Below are 24,849 nucleotides of genomic sequence, written 5' to 3'. Positions count from 1 at the left end.
TCTCTCCCTAAACATCAATAAACAATTTAAAAAACCACTTTAAAAATGTAGATGTTAGGATTTAAAGCCATAAAGGCAATGTGGTAACTTATAAAATGGTCACATGGTCTTTCCATCCTGATGTGCTTGCCCCTTTGCAATGTGATTTGCAGCTCCTCCTGTCAGAAGGTGGCATCTCTTCCTCTGCCCTAGAGAGTTTGCCATGTGACTTGCTTTGGCCAATGGATATCAGCAGACATGAGGCAGACAGAGGCCTGAAAAGTGTTGTTTGTGCTATGGTGCCTGCCCTCTTTTGTTGCTACTGTGAAATCTTCTGTTACTATATAAATGAACCTGAGCTCACCTGCTGGATGACAAGAGACTCATGGCTATCACCCCAGCTGACACCTCGCCAGGTATGTGCATGAGACCACTGTAGACCATCTTGTTCCAGGGAAGCCAGCCCAGCAGAGAACTGCCCAGCCACCCCAAAAACTATGAGAAATAACACATGCTTGTAGTGTTGAAACACAAAGCAAAAGCTATCTGATGCCAAGGACTTCTTCTTCAGGATGGAGTAAATCTATGTGGCTACATCCATTCCCAAATGCAAAATCCTAAAATTCCCTACAATAAAAGGGAAGCAATAAAAAGTGTGTAAACCCATAAAGATATTGAGAACAGGAGCAAAGATAATAGCAGACTAGCGATGTGAATACATTTAAGAGGATGGAAAATCGATAGCGGCATAGTAAGTGACCTAGCCAGAGTGGAGGAAGGGACCACTGAGTAAGAGTGATGGGCAGCAATATCTGAAAATATACTTATTCTAAATGCTGCTCTTGATCCCTTGGTGAGGTACTTAATCCTGGGCTGGAAATCATCTTCCATGACATGGAAGGACTCAGTGGTCCTGCAGCAACTGAGGCAGCTCACACACAGGTGAGGTACTGTAGGAACCAGTGTTTGTGAACACGCTATGTACTAAACTGTTGAACCTTCAGGCCCTCTCGCTACCCTAAAACTCAAGCAGCTGGCACCAAGAAGTAGCACCCTTTTCTCTCACTAAAGAAAATTAGAGATTTATTACTCAGAGAAATTCAACCAAATGGAATCCAGACTTGGGTATCCTAGACATAATGGAGCATAGGAATATAGAGCTGCAAATGGCACTGAACTGAGAGGCAGCATCCCAAAACATAGGACCCTTAGTTGCCCTCCCTGCCATACTTTATAAATATCGTAGAGGTGTTCTGAAGAACCACAGAAATGGCTAAAACACCACCACAACACTCACCACTAAACAGCTGCCAGTGGCCTTTGATGCAGGCCTTCGGTACACTCACCTCAGAGCACCTGACTGGCTTTCTCATGTCTCAATTAAAGATGAACACAGACAAGTCATCCAGACATTTGAGGAAAAGCCTCTAACCCAGGGGTGAATTTAGAAAAATCACCCAGAAGGAAACCAAAAATGTCCAGCCTGCGAGCCGTATAAGGCCCTTGAAATCATTTGGTCTGGCCCTGCCGAAGTATTAGGGGTGAGTAAATGAAATGTTTGACCAAATCTAGCAGGCTCATTTTTAAGGTGATAATTTTGTATGGTCTGCGAATGATGTTATAAACATCCAAATGGCCCTTGGCAGGAAAAAGGTTCCCCACCCCTGCTCTAACCTGACATATGTAGACCAAACAAACAAAAGCCAGAAGGAACTAAAAGAAAGGAGACACAACACAGAAAATAGAAGGGAAAAAAGCTATAAACGCTTTCAGAGAGATGAAAGAGATGATAATGCATCTGTGAAACACAAAAAATTCTATAAAAGAGAAATAAATACAGAAGAGCTCCTACAAACAAAAATATATGAGAACTAAAATAAACATTTCAGTTGAATTTAGAATTTAGAAAAATCACCCAGAAAAACCCCAAAAAGACAATAAAATGGGAAATAGGAGATAAAACATAAGAAAATAAGGGTCTCAATTCAGGGGACATCTGACTGAAAGGTATTGCAGAATGGTGAAAGAGAGAGTACCAACGTACTTTTTAAAACTATAATAAAATTTCCCAGAACTCAAGTCCATGAGTTACACACAATGAATGAATATCACATTATTGTGGAATTTCAGAATACCAGAGATAAAAAGATCTGAAATTCTTGCAGAATTATTAAAAAACAAACAAACATAACAGACTACAGGCAAAGAATGGGAGATATAAATATCATTTAACTTTTCAAAAGTAACGTTAGACGCTAGAAGACAATATTTTCAATATCCTAAGAGAAGATGATTTCCAACCAGGATTAAGCACCTCACCAAGAGCAGCACATGGAATAAGAATATCTTCCGACATTACTGCCCATCCTTCTCTTTAAAAAAAATTTTTTTTTTAAATTGATGTCAGAGAGGAAGGAAGAAGAAGAGAGAAAAAAACTGCTGTCATCCTTCTTACTCAGGAAGGAAATAGGTTGTGCTCTGCCAAATGGAGAGAACAAAACAAGAAAGAGGATAAAGATAAAACCCCTACAAAAACGAGGAGTCAGGGAGGCTCTCTGATAACAGCTGTCCCACAGTCGCCAAGCTGGGTGGAGCGAAGAGAAGAGGCAGGACGTCTGTTAGAGGGGACATAAATTAATGGATTCTCTGAAGCATTCAAGAGGAGTTTTAATCTATGTGTTAGCATATGTGAAGAATTGTCCTAGAGGTCTAAGCAAATGAAAAACGCAATTTCCCCCAAGAAACACTATATAAAGAGGTAAAAACAAAAGAATATACTTATAATCATAATACATTTCTTGGTTCAATAGTGAACATCATTTAACAGTCGTAATAATGTAAACATTGACTTGATTTAACCAAAAATTGTAATATAACTTTTGGAATGAAGGGGAGAGAAGAAGTGGGGAGTGAGGGGAATGCAGAGGTAAGGGACTTACATTTTCATATACCATAACAAGAAGTAATGTTTTTTTTCTGAAACAGATGAATCAAGAACAAGCAGCAAAAAAATTTTATTTAAAACTTTGGAGGCCACCAGGAAAGAGCTAAAATATGAAAGTAGTTCACTGTCCTGGGACTGCTGCTGCTTGTAAGGAGCTGTCGTTAGTATTTCACTTTTTAGACCTTGTGCATGTCTGCTTTTACAACATAAAATTAATGTTAAAGTAAGGGCTCTGAAGAAATAAAGCAAAGATTTACTAACCTTTTTTTTCAGTTCATGTGTATCACTAGAAATGAATTCAATCACATATGGCATCTCAACAGACATACTCAGAGAGAAGCTACCAAAAACGAAAAGAAAGTTCTCTTAGTCTAATAATATCTTAATGTTAAACAGCTACTTGTGTTTGTTTTACATAATTTTAAATGAAAATTTAAGCCATAAAAAAACTAATGCCCATTGTATGATTAATTGTCAGGTTTTATATTTTAGATACTAACCTTTGCTGTGTTCCTATTTCCTTTACACAAATCTTCTCTACTGTATCCTGTTAAAAAAACCACACACACATATGTGTAAGTATCAAGTTTTACAGTAAGACTCACCTGAATGTAATGTCATCAAGGACACAACCTATAGCAGCAATGAGACCTGGTCTCACTTTGCAGTAGGGAGACATTGACCATTTGTTCATGAAATGACAGTGAGTTCTAAAAGGTAACTGATAATCAGGATAATTTGTGACCTTTTCAACTATATATACACACAAACACGCATGTACATATACACACAATTTATAAATACATACAGAATAGGAAGTCTGAATAGATAAAAACCAAAGTGTTAACCAGTAGCTTTGGGCTACTATGTCTGGCCATGGAATTAAGGATGGTTTGAATTTTCCTCTTTGTCCTAGCTGGTTTGGCTCAGTGGATAGAGTGTCGGCCTGTGAACCAAAGGGTCCCGGGTTCAATTCCAGTCAAGGGCACATACTTGGTTGTAGGCTCCTCCCTGGCCCGGGTCCTGGTCAGGGCTTCTACAGGAGGCAACCAATCAACGTGTTTCTCTCACCATCGATGTTTCTCTCGGTCTTTCCCTCTCTCTTCTACTCTCCCTAAAAATCAATGGAAAAATATCCTTGGGTGAGGATTAACCGAAAAAACAAAAACATATTTTCCTCTTTGGCTTATTTTTATTCCGTGGGCTTCTCTGAATTCTCTGATAAACGTATAACATAGACACAGACTTGTTAAAGTGACTAAACAGAATAAAAATATCCCCATTAAGCGTATTTGTCTTTATTCTTTTTGTTTTACAAACATTATATGGATACTTTGCATTATATGCATTTTTTCCTTCCTTGTGCATAAATCACACATGCACACACACACACACACACACACACACAAAGAGTTCTTTAAATCTTATCTTAAGCACACGAACCTGGGTGTTTTCTTTCAAAGCTTTGTCCTGTTGCCAGGGTGCGACGGCGGCGGGCATGAAGAAGACGGCCACAGTACCCTGGATGCTGAGTTCCGTGATGTAGGTTATTTTGATAAGAACCTTAGCCTTGGGGGGTAAGTTTCCAACACTTACAGTGAAGACATCCTGAGACAGAAATATGTTACTTAGCTTGTGACTCAAATGCATATCCACTCTATGCTAGTTAACCCTATTACACGAACTACTGGGATTTCACCCTGCCAGATTCTTCCTCAGAAAACAAGAAGAGAGCCTACAAGCCAAGCCCTGGTGGTGCAAAAGGGGACTCTTAAAGCCACTCCCCAGTGGTGGGGACGGGGTGACGGCTAAAAGGGGCACAGGGCGAGGAGGCCCCTTGGCAGCAGGCCCTGTCTGGACTAGGGAACTTCACCCAGCGGCCTCTCCTTCCCAGAGGCCTCACATGCAGGGCTCTGCGCGGGGAGCCCTCCACGCTGCCCTTCCCGAAAGAGCGATGGAGGCTTCTCTGACCTCCACGGCCTCCGGTACCCGCTCCCCCAGGGGCCGCAGAACCGGAGCAGTTGTCACTGGCTTTGGCCTTCACATAACTCCTTTCCCTATGGTAAATCTGTCACTGTAGTTTTTAGGGAGAGGCCTTTCACTCTCTTTCAATGGGACACCGATAATCACTGCATAGAGAGACGAGCTCATGACTGCTTATGGCTAGATGTATTTTTTTCTGATACACAGAGAACCTCTTAACCTGCCAACCACATCCTCCATTCTACTTGACCATGTTGCCATGAAAATGTAACATGTTTAGTTGAGGAGTGTATAACATTAATAATTAGACAGATTTAAGGGATGGATTATTACTTTTGGCATCAAGGATACCTACTTGCAGGATGGAGATAAACAACGAAGAGATGATTATTAAACAATTAACCTTTTGCACTCGGATGTCGAGTGTGACTCGACACGGTTAGCATCGGTAGCAGCTCTTTTTATACTCTTTGAATGTATCAATAATTTGAAATATAAAAAAATCCAAATAAATAAGTTTGTATGAAAAGAAACTCCAGTTTTTATTCTACTGCTGTGCTTTGTAAAATCTGGGGTATTTAAAAAATTAAATCCCGAGTAGAATAAAGGAATCAAGAAAAAAGCAAGCGAGTGCAAAGGGTTAACAGTGTTCATTTAAAAAATTTTTTGTTAAATTCATTGGGGTGACATTGGTTAATAGATTACATAGGTTTCAGGTGTACAATTCTGTAATACATCATCTGAATACTGCATTGTATGTTCATCACACAAACTCAAGTCTCCTTCCGTTACCATATATTTGACCTCTTTTACCTTTTTCTACCCACCCCCATCCCCTTTCCTCTAGTAATCACCATACTGTTTGCTTTTTTTTTTTTAAATCTCTGTTGAAAGTATTCATATTATTTGCTATTAAAAGAAGTGTATAAAAGCCTGAGGTTCATTGGAGAGACTGACACTTAATCACGTGAGGTTGCAATGCCTCTGCGCAGGATATAAATGGATGGAAGATGTCACTTCCATTATAACAAGTTAAATAGTCTATAAAATCATATAGACACATAAAATAATATCCTTCTGATACTTGGAAACACTGTATATATAATGTATAATGTATATTTCTATATTATATTGTCCATATAATATTGTATACAATATCCCATATAATATTATCTATACATATAAAAAGCCAGCGACCATAATGGCCATAATGACCGTAACAACCGGTCGCTATGACGCCCACTGTGGCCAGCAAACTGGCCAATCAGGGGGTGGGGCCAGCCGGCCAACCTCATGGCCCCTCCCCACTGATGGCCTGCCCCTGATCGGACTCTCCCACCCCAATCAGGAGCAGGGCCAGCCAAATGTCTCCTCCCTTCCCCCTGGCCAGCCCCGCCCCCATCAGCCCACCCCACCATGATAGGCCCGCAGCACCTCCCCCTGGCCAACCCTGCCCCTGATCACCCCCCACCTCAATAGGGGGCGGGACTGGCCAACCTCCTGCAGTCCCTCCCCCAAGCTGACTCCACCCTGTATGGGCCCCCACCACACTGATCAGTCTGTAGCCCCTACCCCGGCTGGCCCCATCCCTGATTGCCCCTCCACCCCAATAGGAGATGGGGCTGGCTGGCCAATCTCCTGCAGCCTCTCACCCTGCCTGGCCCTACCCCAGATGTCCCCCCAACCCTGATCAGGGGCAGGGCTGGCCGGCCAACCACCCATGGCCCCTCCCCTAGGCTGCTGGACCCCAATTGGCACCCCTCACCCCATTCGGGGGCAGGGTCAGCCGGCCCACCACCTGCAGCCCCTCTCCATGGCCAGCACTACCCCCAATCAGCCTCCCAACCCCAATTGGAGGCAGGGCCCACTGGCCAATCGCCTGTGGCCCCTTCCCCCAGCCAGCCCGACTCCGATCAGGCCCCAATCAGGGCGGACTAGCCGGCCAACCTCCCACCATCTCCTCCTCCCAACAGGCCCAGGCCTGATCTGCCCGGATTGGGGTTGGGCCAGCCAGATCCCACCCATGCACAAATTTGTGCACTGGGCCTCTAGTATATTTATAACAAGTATACATTATATATTTGTTATTGTACTTATTATATACTAACAAATAAATAATATATCCAGAGTGGGGCAGAAGTAGATTTACAGTTGTTTATATAAAAAATAAAACAATAAATAATAATACAAAGAATAAACTGTTTCATGTACTCACAACTGTAAACCTACTTTTGCCCCACCCTGTATTTATATAACACACTAGAGGCCCGATGCACGAAAATTCGTGCAAGAGTAGGCCTTCCTTCCCCCAGCTGCCGGCACTTGCTTCCCTCTGGCACCTGGGACTGGGCTTCCCTCCTCTTGCCACCGGCAGGCACCAGGGAACCAGGCTGGCTTCCCTCGGGTCACCTTTAGGCACTCGGGACCTGGGCTGGCTTCCCTCCGGCCCCGGCTTTATCAGGAAGGATGTCCAGAATGACATCCAGAAGATGTCCGGTCTAATTAGCATGTTACCCTTTTATTATTATAGATTTTACACATAATAATACATATACTAGGTGTACCAGTTAATAATGTGGATTTTTTTCAATAGATGAGGAGTTACACATATGTTGATATATATGTGATTTGATATGTATGCTATTTTGTTGTATTGACAGCAAGCTTCAAAACTTCATATGTCAATTTTGCTGAAGGTGTTAACATTATAGATATTTTTACAATTAAAAATGTTGAGCCCTGGCTGGTTTGGCTCAGTGGATCGAGCATCAGCCTGAGGACTGAAGGGTCCTGGGTTCGATTCTGGTCAAGGGCACATACCCCAGTTGCGGGCTCAATCCCCTGTGGGAGGCATGCAGGAAGCAGCCAATCAATGATTCTCTCTCATCATTGATGTTTCTATCTCTCTCTCTCTCTCTCTCTCCCTTTCTCTCTGAAATCAATAAAAATATATTTTTAAAAAATGTTGAATTTCGTGCCAAAAAAAGAGCATTTGTGGGAAGTTTTAATTCATTACTTTATTTTGAAGAAAAGTGCTGCTGAATACTTCGGGAAGCTTATGCTGAACATGCTCCATCTCAAGATACTTGTGAATGCTGGTTTAAACGCTTTAAAAGTGATGATTTCGATGTGAAAGACAAAGAACGTCCAGATCAACTGAAAAAGTTTGAAGACCAACAATTACAAGCATTATTGGATGAAGATGCGTGTCAAACTCAAAAACAACTTGCAGAAAGATTAAATGATGCTCAGCAAACAATTTCTGATTGTTTACAAGCAATGGGAAAGATTTTAAAGGAAGGAAAATGGGTGCCACATCAACTGAACAAAAGACAAATGGAAAACCGAAAAGTCATCAGTAAAATGTTGCTTCAACAGCACAAAAGAGTCTTTTTTGCATCGAATTGTGACTGGCCATGAAAAGTGGATTTATTTTGAGAATCCCAAATGCACAAAATTATGGGTTGATCCAGGTCAATCATCAACATCGACTGCAAGGCCAAATCCCTTCAGAAAGAAGACAATGCTCTGCATTTGGTGGGATCAGGAAAGTGTGGTGTATTATGGGCTTCTAAAACCAGGTGAAACCATTAATACTGATCGCTATGACAACAAATAATCAATCTGAACCATGCTTTGATCATGAAACGACCAGAATGTTCCAGAAGACACAGCAAAGTAATTGTTTCATTTTTCACCATCACACACTTCAAAACAAGTTAAAGACACGTTAAAAGATCTTGCCTGGGAAGTATTAGCCCACCCGCCATATTCACCAGACCTTGCTCCTTCAGATTACCACTTGTTCCGAATGATGGCACACACACCTTCTGAGCAGCACTTCAAAACAAACGAAGAAGTGGAAAATTGGGTCTCTAAATGGTTTGCCGCAAAACAAGAAAAGCTCTATTGAGACAGTATCTACAAATTACCTGAAAGATGGGGAAATGTGTGGCTAGCAATGGACATTACTTTGAATAAAGCACTTTTGATGTTTCTCTTGAAATTATCATGTTTTCTTTGATTACAAAATCCGAATTATTAACCGGTAACCTGGTACAGTTGACCCTTAAACAATGTTGAGATTAGAGGCATTGAACTCACATGCAGTAAAAAAATCCACATATAACTTTTGACTCCCACAAAACTTAACTAGTGTACTAATAATCTCTCTATATAAATCCCTAATATGCAAACAGACCGAACGGCAAAACAACAGAACAATTGGTCGCTATGACGTGCGCTGGGGGTGTGCATGGAACATGGTGGGAATCTGCCATGGCAGGATGGTGGAGCAGGTGAGCGGGGGCACCAGACCAAGGTGGGGCACCAGTTGCTGTCATCAGGGTGAGCCTCTGGTGGTTACTGAAAATTCTTTGCTCCTGGGCACCATGGTCCCGCTCGGCGCTTGCACCTGCTGCTGGTTCCAGCCTCACTCGCACCTGCTGCCAGTGCCGGAGCCACCACTCACACCCTCTGCTGTCACTGGCCCTGCTCGCATCCACAACTGGCACCAGAGCTGCCACTCACACCCACTGCTGGTGCCCAGCGCTGGTCCCAATTGCTTGGTGCCATCAGCGGGTGTGAGCAGCGGCTGCCGGCCCTGGTCGCCCCTGAGGGCTTCTCCACCTCCTCCTACTCTTGAGGGGCGATCGGGGCAGCAGATGCCGCTCGCACCCACTGGCAGAGCTGGCCCCGCTCACACCTGCTGCTGGTGCCAGCCCCAATCGCTCCACGCCTTCAGCGGGTGCGAGCGGGGCCAGTGCCATCAGCATGTGGAGCAGCAGCAGGAGCGGGGCTGCTGGCAGACAGGGGACCAGTGGCCGTGGCAGGAGGGGCCGGGCGGGGGTGCAGAGGGTGGGCTGAGACCCACCCCTGTGCCCACTGCAGCCTGGCGGCCCACAGTTCCTTTCAAGGTGCACGAATTTGTGCACTGGGCCCCTAGTGATAACACAAACAGTTATTTTGCATGTTATACCTATTATATACTATATTCTTATAATAAAGTAAGCTATAGAAAAGCAAATGTTAAGAAAATCATAAGAAAATATAATATAGTACAATGTAGTATTTATTGATATTGTAAGTTTGTCAATTTTTTTATTTCACTAAAATTGTTTTCATACAGTACCAATCCTTCTACTGTTGTTTTAGTTTCAGTGCCTATATCATAGAAGGACCTATGTCATAAAAGAAGTCAAAAGCACTCATGAATATAATTGAAACCCTTCTGCCAGACTGTCTAATTTCACTTTTTTTTTGGCAATGCTTCTTCTACGTCTTCTTCCTCATCATCTGGCTCTGGTTCCGGAGCACTCATCTCCAGCAAGTGATCTTCTGTTAATTCCTCTGGTGTGGTGTCTGCTAGCTATTCAACTCTTCCAGATCCATATCTTGAGACCTTTCACCACCACTTTTTTTTTAAAATCCTTCTTCTACTATTGCTTTAGTTTCAGAGCCTGTATCATAGAAGGATCCATGTCATAAAAGAAGTAAAAAATACTCACAAATAATTGGAAACCTTCTTAGAGAGAGGAAGGGAAAGAGAGAAACATCGATATGAGAGAGAAACATCTACTGGCTGCCTTCCGTACATGCTCCGACTGGGGATCAAACTTGCAACCCAGGTAAGTGCCCTGACTGGGAATCAAACCGGCAACCTTTCGGTGCACACGACAACATGCAACCAACTGAGTCCATCTGGCTGGGCACCACCAACCTTATTTTGCCATGCCCACAATCTTCCATGTATTCCTTGAATGGCTCTGTTGTACATCCTGTGAAGTCCCACACAGCATATGGACACAGTTTTCTCCAGTAGGAATTTATTGTTTCTGGCTTGATGGCTTTCATGGCTTTTTCCATAACAACGATGCATTTTCAGTGGTGTAATCCTTCCAGATTTCTGTGATGTTGTGGTTATTAGGGTTCTCTTCCATAACATTGACAATCCTTTCCATAGAGACCATGTGTAATGAGCCTTAAAGGTACTTAGGGAGCGGGGGCGGCCAGTGCGGGCACAGAGACCACGCCATGTTGAAAAAACAGAACTGCTTGAGACTAGGATCCTAGCCTCGCCACCACCCAATCTGGTCTCAGACGCAAACAAGCACCCTACAGCCACTAGTGACAAAGACCTGTGACCACAACTGCAGACCCATGAATACCAACAATCCAGACATCTTGGCCACAGATTTCTGAGTCACAGAGCCCATCCCCCTCCCCACAGGCTCACTGCAGCGCCTTAGGAACCACACAAGCAGGCCTCCTACCCACACAGGGTGGCTCCGGCTCCGCTGCCCAAATTTTAGCCTGGGCATGCAAACACTGGGAATCTGCTTCCTGCAGAGACCAGACCCCACACCCACACAGGGCAGCTCCGGCTCTGCTGCCCGAATTTGAGCCTGGGTGCGCGGACAGTGGGAATCTACTTCCCGCAGAGCGCACTCTTGCAACCAGACCCCACGCCCACACAGGGTGGCAGTGCCACCTGACTTTGATTCTGGGCAAGCACAAATGGAAGTCTGTTTTTTCGCAGCGCAGGAGTGGACCTCCTGCAACCACAGGGCGGCTATGCAACCTGGTCCCCCAAACAGAACAGGGACCCTGTTTCTCTGTGTGAGAGGCAGCACTGAGCACCAGTGACTTGACTCTGGTTCTCAACAAGTGTGCCTGGGATCCCTGATTCCCAGTGCACGTACGCTAAGAGCCAGTGACTCCAATACTCAGTGCATGCGCACACAGGGACCCTGATTCTCAGCATGAGGCCGCACCAAGCAACAGAGACTACAATACTTGATTCTCGGCATGGGCACAGGGGAACTCTGACTTCTGGCATGAGCTAGGGGACTCTGATTTTTGGCACATGTTAGCGGGGTCTCTTTATCAGCACGGTGCAGGTGGGGTTTCTGATTCTAGGTGTGTGCATGAGGCTGCACTGAGTGCCAGTGACTCTAATCCAGGGTGAGTGTGGCTCCCACCAACCCACTGCAGCCACAAGTCTTGGTGTCAAAGCTCTTCAGTGACACTAGGGTGGCGCGAAGCTACCACTGCACATGGCCCAGGCCCCCACAACTCGGCGTTTGAACCTTCTGGTGATAGTTAGAATGGGGAGACAATGAAACAATCCCCAAAGGAAAGAAAAAGAGGAATCACCAAGAAAGGAAATAAGTGAAATGGAAACATGCAACATGACAGAAAAAGAATTCAGAGTAATGGTCGTACAGTTCATACACTGGATGGATGAGAAAATCAACAACTTATGCAAAAATCAGGAAGAAGTGGTATAGCTACAATCAAAAACACCATGGAAGGTTTCAACAGTAGACTAAAAGAAGCAGAGGACTGAATTAGTGAGTTAGAAGATAAGGTAGAGAAACAAGCCCAATCTGAACAGCAACAAAAGAAAAAAATTAAAAAGCAGGAGGAGAGCCTAAGGGAGCTTTGGGATAATACAAAACAAAGTAACATACATATAATAAGGCTGCCAGAAGGACAAGAAGAGAAGCAAGGGTTAGAAAATATATTTGAAGAAATACTGATAGAAAACTTCCCTGATATGGGAAAGAAAAAAATCACACAAGCACAGAGAGTCCCAAGTAAGATGAATCCCAAAAGACCCACACCAAAACACATCATAATTACAATGGCAAATGTTAACGATAAAGAGAGAATCTTAAAGGCTGCAAGAGAGAGACAGAGAGTTACCTACAATGGATCCCCCATCAGATTATCAAATGATTTCTCAACAGAAAGACATAAAGCTAGAAGGGAATGCAAGGAGGTATACAAAGTGATGCAAAGCAATGGCCTGAATCCAAGAATACTCTATCCAGCAAAACTATCCATCAAAATTGAAGGGGAAATAAGGAGCTTTGCAGACAAAAAAAAAAATGCTAAGGGAGTTTATCACTACCAAGCCAGCAATGCAAGAAATGCTAAAGGGAATGCTGTAAAAAGAAGAAATAGAAAGGGAGGAAGGAACACAGACATAAAGTACAGAAATGGCTACAAACAAGTACCTATCAATAATAACATTAAACTTAAATGCTCCAATCAAAAGACATCAAGTGACTGAATGGATAAGAAAACATGACCCATATATATGCTGTCTACAGGAAACCCACCTCAGAACATAGGATTCACACAGACTAAAAGTGAAGGGATGGAAAAATATCTATCAGGCAAATGGAAATGAAAAAAGAGCTGGGGTAGCAATACTTATATCTGACAAAATAGACTTCAAAGTGAAGACCATAACAAGAGATAAGAAAGGCCACTTCATAATTCTAAAGGGATCGATACAACAAGAGGATATAACTCTGGTAAACATTTATGCACCCAATGCAGGAGCACCCAAATACATAAAAAAACTTCTGGAAGATATCAGGGGAGAGATTGACAGCAGCACAATCATAGTAGGAGACTTTAATATCCCATTAACATCACTGGATAAATCCTCTAGACAAAAAATTAGCAAAGAAAAATCAATCCTAAATGACTCACTAGATCAGATGACTTAATCGACATCTTTAGAACATTCCACCCCAAAACCACAGAATATACATTCTTCTTAAGGGCATATGGGACATTTTCAAAGTTAGATCACATATTGGGACACAGGCAAAATCTCTCCAAATTCAAGAGGATTGAAATCATAACAAGCATGTTCTCCGATAGATCACACTGGCATAAAATTAGAAATCAACTACAGTAAAAACAATCACAAAAATTCAAACACTTAGAGGCTGAATAGCATATTATTAAACAACTAGAGGCCTGTTGCAGGAAGATTCCTGCAATAGGGCTTCCTGCTGCGGTCTCTGCCGCCTTGCCTGCTTCCCTCCCTTCTCCCCTGCCCCGCTTGCTTGCTTCTCTGAAGCTTCGTTCCCTTCTGCAGTGCTTGGCTTCTTTCTATGCTGTCTTCAGTCTTCTCTCTGCGCCTGGATATGCAAATTAACCGCCATCTTGGTTAGGTTAATTTGCATAGTCGCCTGATTGGCTTGTGGGCGTGGCTTGTGGGCATAGCGAAGGTACGATCAATTTGCACATTTCTCTTTTATTAGATAGGATGAGTGGGTTGCCAAAGAGATCAAAGAAGAAGAAAAAACATCCTGGGACACAGTGAAAGCAATCCTGAGAGGGAAGTTCATAGCATTACAGGCCTACCTCAAAAAACAAGAAAAACTGGTAATAAACCATCTAACTCTGCAACTTGAAGAGAATTAGAAAGAGAGCAACAAGAAAAGCCCAGTGTGAGCAGAAGGAAGGAAATAATAAAGATCAGAGTGGAAATAAATGACATAGAGACAAAAATAAAAATTAATGAAACCAAGAGCTGGTTCTTTGAAAGGATAAACAAGATTGATGAACCTCTAGCCAGGCTCACCAAGAAACAAAGAGAGAGGACCCAAATAAACAAAATCAGAAACGAAAGAGATGAAATAACAACAGACCCCACAGAAATATGAAGAATTGTTAATAAATACTATGAGCAACTCTACTCCAACAAACTGGTCAACCTAGAAAAAATGGACATATTCCTAGAAAAATATGACCTTCCAAAACTCAACCAGGGGGAATAAAAAAATCTGAATAGGCCGATAACTATGGAGGAAATTGAAGCATTAATCAAAAAACTTCCAACAAACAAAAGCCCTGGACCAGATGGCCTCACAGGGGAGTTTTATCAAACATTCAAAGAAGAAATAAAACCTATCTTCCCCAGACTATTCCAAAAAATTCAAGAGGAAGGAGCAATTTCAAGCTCTTTCTATGAAGTCAGCATTACCCTAATTCCAAAACCAGATAAAGACACTACAAAGAAAGAGAATTACCAGCTAATATCCTTCATAACATAGACGCCAAAATCCTCAACAAAATTCTAGCAAATCGAATCCAGCATTACAGTAGAAAGATCATACACCATGACCAAGTGGGATTTATTCCAGGGATGAAAGGCTGGTACAATATCCACAAATCAATAAATGTGATACATCACATGAACAAACTGAGAGATAAAAACCATGTAATCATATCCATTGATGCAGAAAAAGCATTTGACAAAATCCAACACCCTTTCTTGATAAAAACGCTCAGCAAGGTGGGAATAGAAGGATCATACCTCAACATAATAAAAGCCATATTTGACAAACCCACAGCCAACATCATACTCAATGGGCAAAAACTAAAACCATTTCCCCTAAGAACAGGAACAAGACAGGGATGCCCACTCTCACCACTCCTGTTCGACATAATACTGGAAGTACTAGCCACTGCTATCAGACAAGAAGAAGAAATAAAAGGCATCAAAATTGGGAAAGAAGAAGTAAAACTGTCCTTATTTGCAGGTGACATGATATTGTACATAGGAAACCCCAAAGACTCCATAAAAAACTACTAGACTTAATAAATGAATTTGGCAATATAGCAGGATACAAAATGAACACCCAGGAGATAATGGTTTTCTATACACCAATAATGAACTCACTGAAAAATAAATTTAAAAATCAATCCTATTTATCATAAAAATTAAAATACCTAGGAATAAACTTAACCAAGGAGACAAAAGACCTGTACTCAGAAAATTTCAGGATGCTGAAAAAGGAGATAGAGGAAGACATGAACAAATGAAAAAATATACCATGCTCATGGATTGGCAGAATCAACATTAGAAAACTGTGGTACATCTACACAATGGAATACTGAGCTGCTGTAAAAAAGAAGGAATTCTTACCATTTGCAACAGCATGGATGGAACTGGAGAGCATTATGCTAAGTGAAAAAAGCCAGTTAGTGAAAGAAAAATACCTCATGATCTCATTCATTTATGGATTATAAAGAACATTATAAACTGATAAACAAAAATAGATACAGAGACAGAGAAGCATCAAACAGACTGTCAAACTACAGCGGGAACGCTGGGAGGATTGGGGGGGAGGAGGTAAGAGATCAACCGAAGGACTTGTATGGATGCATATAAGCATAACCAATGGACGCAAGACACAGGGGGAGGGGGAGGGCATGTACAGGCGGGGGGCGGGGGTGGTGAGGGGAAGGGGAGCCCGAGGGAAGGTCAATGGGGGGAAAAAGGAGACATATGTACTACTATTTGTAATACTTTAAATTCTAAAAAAGTTACTTAATCTCCTGATGGCTGAGAGACTTGTGTTTGGGGGAAAGTAGACTACTTTGACACCTGTTGAACACATGGGGTTCTGGGTGGCCAAGGGCATGGTCTAATGTCAAAAGGACTCTAAAAGGCAGCCCCTTTGTCGCTGAAGCAAGGTACTTCCCGACTTCAGGGACAAAGTGATGAAACCAATCCAGAAAAAGGGTCCTCATCATCCAGGCTTTTTTTCCTGTTGTAAGACCAAAAACTGGCAGGTGTTTTTATCTTTTCCCTTCAAGGCTCATGGGTAAGCAGCTTTATAGCTAAGGGCAGTCCTCATCATAAACCCGAAGGAATTTGCACAAAACAGTAGAGTTAGCTTGCTGTCACTTCTTCCGTAAGTCCTGGTGTTCACTCACTTCTCTTCCTTACCTACATTTATTTTATACATTCATGATATACCTAATTTTTTCTTTTCTTTTTTCTGTGTTCTAGGCTACATGGTTCACCTGTGAGTTTTTTCAAGTTGTCACAAGCCTCCAAAATTTTTTCAATATATTCACTCAAAAAAATCCATGTATAAGTGGACCTGTGCAGTTCAAACCCATGTTGTTCAAGGGTCAACTGTATAATAAATTATAATATTTATATATTATATATTATTATGTTATTAATGTAATATAGTATGAGAACATTATAGTCACTGGATGGCAAAATACACTCTAGGGTACCCAAAGGCTTGAGTTAGCAATGGTTCTGACTAAACTTTACCCATAAGTAATATCCTTTGTGAAAACTTTTTTTGTGGGTCATATTCCTGGGGAAATATGTTAGCATCAAGGAGGAAACATGCAGACCAATCCATTTGTGACAATAACCCCACACTGTTCAGTGGCAGTCTGTCAAAAGAAGCCAGGGTTTTTTTTAAACATACACTTCAGCAAGGGGACTGTAACTGGTTAACAATTACCTCTTCCTTGCTTACCCTCCATTCTGCAAATGGATATCTTAGATGTCAAAAGTAATCATTTATTCCTTAAATCTATTTTAATCTTAATAACTCTCCCTCCCAAACATCAAATTTTCACAATACTATGGCAATGTGCACTACTCAGAAGTGATACCTGAAACCTATGGCCTATCTTTAAAAAAAACTAAATATCTACTCAGTAGATACTTGTTAGAAGCTGACTGCTTGCAATCTAGTATCTACCAAGGGCACATTGAAAACATTTTATATACAGGAAAAGAAACCCAGTGGACATGATAGCTGTTCCTTCTTCCAGATTCTCCGTATTTAATTCATATGAAAACAAATAATCAGAAAGAACAGAACCTGGACATATCTCAGGATCCTGCAGAAATGCCTTCCTGTGTTATGATTTTGATGAAAATAGAATAAATTGCTAATGAGCTTAGTTCTAGGAAACATGTAAATATATTACACACTTTTTAAATTATTATTTTTAAAAAATATTTATGTAATTGATTTCAGAGAGGAAGGGAGAGGGAGAGAGAGATAGAAACATCAATGATGAGAGAGAATCATCAGATGGCTGTCCCCTACACACCCCTCACTGGGGATCAAAACCCCAACCTGGGCACATGCCCTGTTGGTTCATAGGTCAACACTCAACCATTGAGCTACACCATCCAGGTTTTATTACTGATTTTAGAAAGAGAGGAAGGGAGAGAGATAAAGAGAGAGAGAAACATTGATTTGTTGTTCCACTTACTTATGCATTCATTGGCTGATTTGTGGGGATCAAACCTACAACCTTGCGGTACATGGGACAACACCCAACTGAGTTGCACTGGCCAGAGCTATATTACACACCTTTATCAGAAAGTGAAAATTATGTATCTCAGATGTTTTCTTTTTAAAATGGTCACTTCTGGGAAACTCAGTTCCCAATGACAGAGATGGCTCTTATTTGTTTGGTCACATTATTTAGATAAGCCCAATGGGTAGGATCAGCTTGACCTCCCCTTGCTAATAGCATCTGAAAGTGTAGAGCCAAAATAATTTAAATTATCCTAGTTTCTAGTATGAATTTTATATTTCAAATAATTTTCCAACTCATTTTCCCTTTCTAGTAAGTGTGCTAGACTAATGGGTGAATGTCCAGCCTTACAGGTGCATCCTGGTCCATCAGGTAAGCGCCATGGCCTTGACTGATGGCTTCTCGGTATTCTCGGTGGGCAGCCTCCTTCTCTTTGATCTGTAAAAGATTATTTTTATACCAGTCATAATATGAATAGTGATTTCAGACTTTACTAAGGACAATTTCATCATTAAAACCTATGCAAAAAGAGAAAACTGAGTGTCTAAGATGAAGGGAAATATATAAAATGATCATCAATGATATTTCTTTTTTGTTTGTTTGTTTTGTTAATCCTCACCCAAGGATATTTTTTATTTATTTTTAGAGAAAGTAGAAGGGATGGAGAGAGGGAAAAAGGAAGAGAGGGAAAGAGGAGGGAAAAGAGGGAAGAGAGGGAGAGAGAGAGGGGGAGAGGAGAGAGAGAGAGAGAGAGAGAGAGAGAGAGAGAGAGAGAGAGAGAGAGAGAGAAAGGGAGAGAGAGAAAGAGAGAAACATAGATGTGAGGGAGACACATCAATTGGTTGCATCCCACATATGCCCTGACCGGGGCCAGGGATTGAACCTGCAACCCAGGCAAGTGCCCTTGGCTGGGAACCAAACCATTGACCCTTTGGTGGATGGACCAATGCTCAAACCCCTGACCAGGGCGATGATCATCTTTATTTAATAAGAGTTTGAATCAGAAAAGGCCAACTAATGAGAATTCTCTTTAAGTTAGGATCAAAATATTTAAGTCAATAGTGAAAAAAAGAGTTTGGGACTTTATGTTGAACAAAAAGATAATAATTGAACTTATCTTAAATTTAATGAAATGTTTGTTACTATTGCAACTGTGAGCTAATCCTTACAATAAACAAAGAATGAATCAACTGTTACTTCTTTTGTTTTGTTATAATTTTTCTTTACAGTTAGAACAATAGCCTTCACTTGAGTTTGACTTTTTTTTTCCCTGCAAAAATTTATTTCCATTTAGTCCAAGGCATGGGAGAGAGCTCCAGGGTGGTTATAGGGATTTTAATGGTTTCATGGAGAGACTCAGGCAGATGCCAGACACCAGGAAGATGCAGAGTGGCCCCTCAGAGTCCTCTGGGCTGCAAGGGCTCCTAGTCATGTTTGAAGGTGAGCCTTTAGAAGAGATATTTGTCCAGCCCAGCCAGTCTACAGAGATTGGTCAGATGGTTGCCCATCTTCTTGATGAGTTTCACCTCCTCATCCAGGTTCTCCAGAAAATCACAGACATGAGGGTCTGTGCAGATAGAATCTAGAACCCAGGGCATAGCAAAGGGACTGGTTCTGGTTCTTCTTCATGGCCATGATTTCATAGCATCCTGAATTTTATTCCCCTCATCTTGGGAAGGCTTCTGCATGTCCTGGGAGAGGCGAGGTCGAGACACTGGTTATGGATCTTAAAGAGACACTTGGTGTGCTCAGGCTTCTCCTCAGCCAACTCCTGGAGGAAGTGGCCCATGCCCTCCAGAGCCACATTGTTGGGGTCGAATTAGAAGCCCAGAGAGAGGTATGTGTAAGAGACCCACAAATGCAGGTTGACCAGGCAGTTGACAGCAGCTTCCACCTCAGTAGACTAATTCTGATGAATTTGGGAGGACATGGTTGCTTAGCAATAAGAAGTTAAGCTCAAAACACAGCATAGGCTGGTTTCAAAGGCCAAGAATGGCTGAAATGGTTCCAAAGGTGGTGACTGGAAAAGAGGTTGGAGGGTGCTTGGAAGCTGGAAGAAGGGGTGTCCCTGGGTCTGTTCTGTCCAAACACTATTGAAGCAAGGAACAGATGGGTGAGGGGCACTGAGAGCACTGCCCAGTTTGACTTTTTATTTATTTGCTAGAGGCCCAGTGCACAAAATTCATGCACTCAGGGGGTCCCTCAGCCCAGGTTGCACCCTCGCAGTCCGGGAGCCCTTAGGGGATGTCTGACTGCCGCGGAGGCAGGAGAGGCTCCTGCCACTGCTGCTGCACTGGCCAGCTGTGAGCCTGGATTCTGGCTGAGTAGCACTCCCCCTGTGGGAGCACACTGACCACCAGGGGCAGCTCCTGCATTGAGCGTCCACCCCCTGGTGGTCAGTGTGCATCATAGTGACCAGTCGTTCCACCATTTGGTTGATTTGCATATTAACCTTTTATTATATAGGATGCTTCATTTTACCATTTAGCAAGTTTGCGTCTGCTTTAAATATATATATATATACACACACAAATATATATTGATTTCAGAGAGGGGGAGAGAGAGAAAGAGAAACATCAATGATGAGAATCATTGCATTAATCAGCTGCCTCCTGCACACCCCACACCGGGAATCGAGCCCACAACCCAGGCATATGCCTTGACCTGGAATTGAACTGTTACCTCTTGATTCATAAGTTGACACTCAACCACTGAGCCATGCCAGCCAGGCTGCATCTGCTTTTGTTATTTGCAAATGTATAGATGTTGAAAAACATAGACCTATCTTCCTTGTGTTCATAAGTAACTATTTATGATTTGAAGACATGCTAAAAATATCAAATGATGTCTGTTTAATACTCACAAATTAAAGTTGTGTGCCAGAGCACACTAAGACATTTCCTGTTATCACCACAATGATGCCAGCCTAGGTGATAGTTGTGATTCTTTCTGTGACTTGCTAGTTTTTGTAGTTTATATTTTTTCCTGAGCTTGATATATGATCTCTCTTAATACAGCTATTGTGTCATTTACCCACATGTACTGATGAACAGACTTGTCTATGGGCCCCTACTTCCAAGGCAATGATAGCTCACTCCTCCTCATGGGCCCCCATCCCCTAGTAGCTGTCATTACCATGGGAACAATAATAGTTAAATAGTACTATACTCTTTGTATTATACTTCAGATATAAAATGAGTTAAATTGGCTGGTTTGGGCTGGATTGGCAACCTAATCACCACTTAGAACATTGTTTATATGGATAGATTTATTTATTTGTTTGTTTGTTTGTTTATTTATTTATTTTCCCAATTTGACTTTTATAGCAGAGGATCAGTTTTTGCAAAAATGTAAAAGGGCTTCACCAATTTTCAAATGTGCTTCTATTAAATTTTTGATAATGAAATCACACTTTTTAAAAAGTGCCCAGGCAGATAAATGGGAAAAGATGGCTGCCAACAGGAAGGCAGAGTGCAAGACAGTGTGTAAGTGAGAGAACAAAGGGAGAGTGTGTGGTCGCACGGGGAGTGTTTGTTGGTGAGTTGAGGGACAGCTATACTCCAGGAGACTGTGGGGGACTGCCAGACGGGGATCCCCTGACCGGGCAGCCCCCACTCCTGCTGGGTTCCCTCCCGGAGCAACCGGCTAGGACGTGGAGACCGCACCATCTTGAAGAGGAAAGTGGATGTTATCGGAAGCCTGAAAAGCCCGGGAATCTACAACTACGGCACCCTCCGAACAGCTGCGAAACCGAGAACACCGGTCCCCAAGTGGCACAAGCACGTGGATTCAGAGGAGCTCTGCACCCCCTCACGGAAAGGTCAGATTTCGCCTGGGATAAAGGGAGAGAGAACTACATAACCAGACATCCAGAGAAGATAGACCATGGGGAGACAAAGAAACAGCCCACATATGAAAGAAAAGCAGGCAACACCAGAAAAGGAAGTAAACGAAATGGAGGCAAGGAACCTGTTAGAGAAAGTATTCAGAGAAATGGTCATAAGGTGGATGAAAAGAATGGAAGACAAATTCTACAATATGTGTAAGAACCAAGAGGAAATGAAGAAGAACCAAGAAGAAATGAAAAATGACATCGCTGCTGTAAAGAACTCAATAGAAAGCATCAAGAGTAGACTAGAAGAAGCAGAGGACTGCATCAGTGAGCTAGAAGACAAGGTAGGAAAAAATACCCAATTAGAGCAGCTTCTAGGAAAAAAAAATTAAAAAGCAGGAGGAGAGCCTAAGGGAACTTTGGGACAACACGAAACAAAACAACATCCACATAATAGGGGTACCAGAAGGAGAGGAAACTGAGCAAGGAATAGAAAACCTGTTTGAAGAAATAATGACAGAAAACTTCCCTGATAAAGGGAAGAAAAAACCCACACAAATCCAAGAAGTTCACAGAGTCCCAAACAAAATGAGCCTCAAAAGACCAACGCCAAGGCTCATTATAATTAAACTGGCAAACACCAACGACAAAGTAAGAATCTTAAAAGCAGCCAGAGAGAGACAGAAAGTTACATACAAAGGAACCCCCAACAGACTAGCAACTGATTTCTCAACAGAAACACATCAGGCCAGAAGGGAATGGAATGAAATATACAAAGTCATGCAAAGGAAGGGTCTGAATCCAAGAATAATGTACCCAGCAAGGCTATCAATCAAAATTGAAGGTGAAATCGGGAGCTTCACAGACAAAAAAGGACTATGGGAATTTATTGCCACTAAACCAGCAATGCAAAAAATGCTAAAGGGTCTGCTGTAAAAAAGAAGAAATAGGAAGCGAAGAAGGAACACAGGGATAAAGAATACAAATGGTGACAAACAAGTACCTATCAATAATAACTTTAAATGTAAATGGATTAAATGCCTCAATCAAAAGACATAGGGTAACGGATTGGATAAGAAAACATGACCCAGCCAGAACCGGTTTGGCTCAGTGGATAGAGCGTCGGCCTGCGGACTGAAGGGTCCCGGGTTCGATTCCGGTCAAGGGCATGTACATTGGTTGCGGGCGCATCCCCGGTGGGGAGTGTGCAGGAGGCAGCTGGTCGATGTTTCTCTCTCATCGATGTTTCTAGCTCTCTATCCCTCTCCCTTCCTCTCTGTAGAAAACCAATAAAAGAAAATAAAATAAAGAAAACATGACCCATATATCTGCTGTCTACAGGAAACCCACCTCAGAAAAAAAGACACACACAGACTAAGGGTGAAGGGATGGAAAAAGGTTTTTCAGGCAAATCGAATGAAAAAAAAGCTGGGGTAGCAATACTTATACCTGACAAATTAGATCTCAAAGTGAAGGACATAAAAAGAGATAAGGAAGGCCACTTCATAATACTAAAGGGAGCAATCCATCAAGAAGAAGTAAGTCTGGTAAACATATACGTACCCAATACAGGGGCACCCAAATACATAAAAAAACTCCTGGAGGATATCAAGGGAGAGATTGACAGCAATACAGTCATAGTAGGGGACTTTAATACCCCACTATCACCATTGGACAAATCCTCTAAACAAAAAATCTTTGGCAATAAACGACAATGAAAACACAACAATCCAAAATCTTTGGGACACAGTGAAAGCAGTCTTGAGAGGGAAGGTCATAGCTCTACAAGCCTACTGCAAAAAACAAGAAACAATGGTAATAAATTACCTAACCCTACAACTCAAAGAGTTAGAAAGAGAGCAAGAAAAGCCCAGTGTAAGCAGAAGGAAGGAAATAATAAAGATTAGAGCGTAGATAAACTACATAGAGACCAAAAAAACAATACAAAAGATCAACAAAACCAAGAGCTGGTTCTTTGAAAGTATAAACAAGATTGATGAACCTCTAGACAGGCTCACCAAGATGCAAAGAGAAAAGACGCAAATAAACAAAATCAGAAATGAAAGAGGCGAAATAACAACAGACCCCACTGAAATACAAAGCATTGTTAAAAAATACTATGAACAACTCTATTACAACAAACTGGACAACCTGGAGGAAATGGACATATTCCTAGAAAAATACAACCTTCCAAAACTCAATCAGGAAGAATTAAACACCTCAGTAGGCCAATAACTATGGAAGAAATTGAAGCAGTCATCAAAAAGCTTCCAGCAAACAAAAGCCTGGGGCCAGATGGCTTCATATGGGAGTTTTACCAAACATTCAAGGAAGAACTATAACCTATCCTCCTCAGACTATTCCAAAAAATTCAAGAGTAAGGAACACTTCCAAGCTCCTTCTATGAAACCAGCATCACCCTAATACCAAAACCAGATAAAGACAACACAATGAAAGAGAATTACAGGCCAATATCTCTCATGAACATAGATGCCAAAATCCTCAACAAAATTCTAGCAAATCGGCTCCAGCAGTACATCAGAAAGATCATACACCATGACCAAGTAGGATTTATCCCACGGATGCAAGGATGGTACAATATCCGCAAATCAATAAACATGATACATCACATAAACAAATTGAGAGATAAAAATCACAAAGTCATATCAATTGATACAGAAAAAGCATTTGACAAAATCCAACACCCTTTTTTGATAAAAACTCTCAGCAAGGTGGGAATAGAAGGATCATACCTCAACATAATAAAAGCCATATATGATAAACCCACAGCCAACATCATACTCAATGGGCAAAAACTAAAACCATTTCCCCTAAGAACAGGAACAAGACAGGGATGCCCACTCTCACCACTCCTGTTCGACATAGTACTGGAAGTATTAGTCATTGCAATTAGACAACAAGAAGAATTAAAAGGCATCCAAATTGGGAATGAAGAAGTAAAACTGTCCTTATTTGCAGATGACATGATATTGTACATAAAAAACCCTAAAGACACCATCAAAAAACTATTGGACTTAATAAATGAATTTGGCAATGTAGCAGGATACAAAATTAATGCCAATAAATCTATGGCATTTCTATACACCAATAGTGAACTTACAGAAAGAGAGACTAAAAAAGCAATCCTATTTACCATCGCACCAAAAAAATTAAGATACCTAGGAATAAACTTAACTAAGGAGGTAAAAGACCTATA

The 24,849-nt window shown here is 41.8% G+C and overlaps 1 protein-coding gene across 1 annotated transcript in view; it reads right to left on the bottom strand.

Moving 5' to 3' along the window:
• The window catches only part of PARP4 (poly(ADP-ribose) polymerase family member 4), a 147,074-nt gene that overhangs the window by 56,519 nt on the left and 65,706 nt on the right, over window positions 1-24,849 (bottom strand). Inside the window, 4 exon segments of the mRNA XM_054719721.1 lie at window positions 3,185-3,263; window positions 3,424-3,470; window positions 4,367-4,531; window positions 18,152-18,238. Coding sequence (XP_054575696.1) covers window positions 3,185-3,263; window positions 3,424-3,470; window positions 4,367-4,531; window positions 18,152-18,238 — 378 coding nt within the window.

This window comes from Eptesicus fuscus, chromosome 7, assembly GCF_027574615.1.
Source record: "Eptesicus fuscus isolate TK198812 chromosome 7, DD_ASM_mEF_20220401, whole genome shotgun sequence".
Classification (NCBI taxonomy): domain Eukaryota; kingdom Metazoa; phylum Chordata; class Mammalia; order Chiroptera; family Vespertilionidae; genus Eptesicus; species Eptesicus fuscus.
Note: the sequence above shows the minus strand (reverse complement) of the source record. Positions and strands in the feature narration are given on the sequence as shown.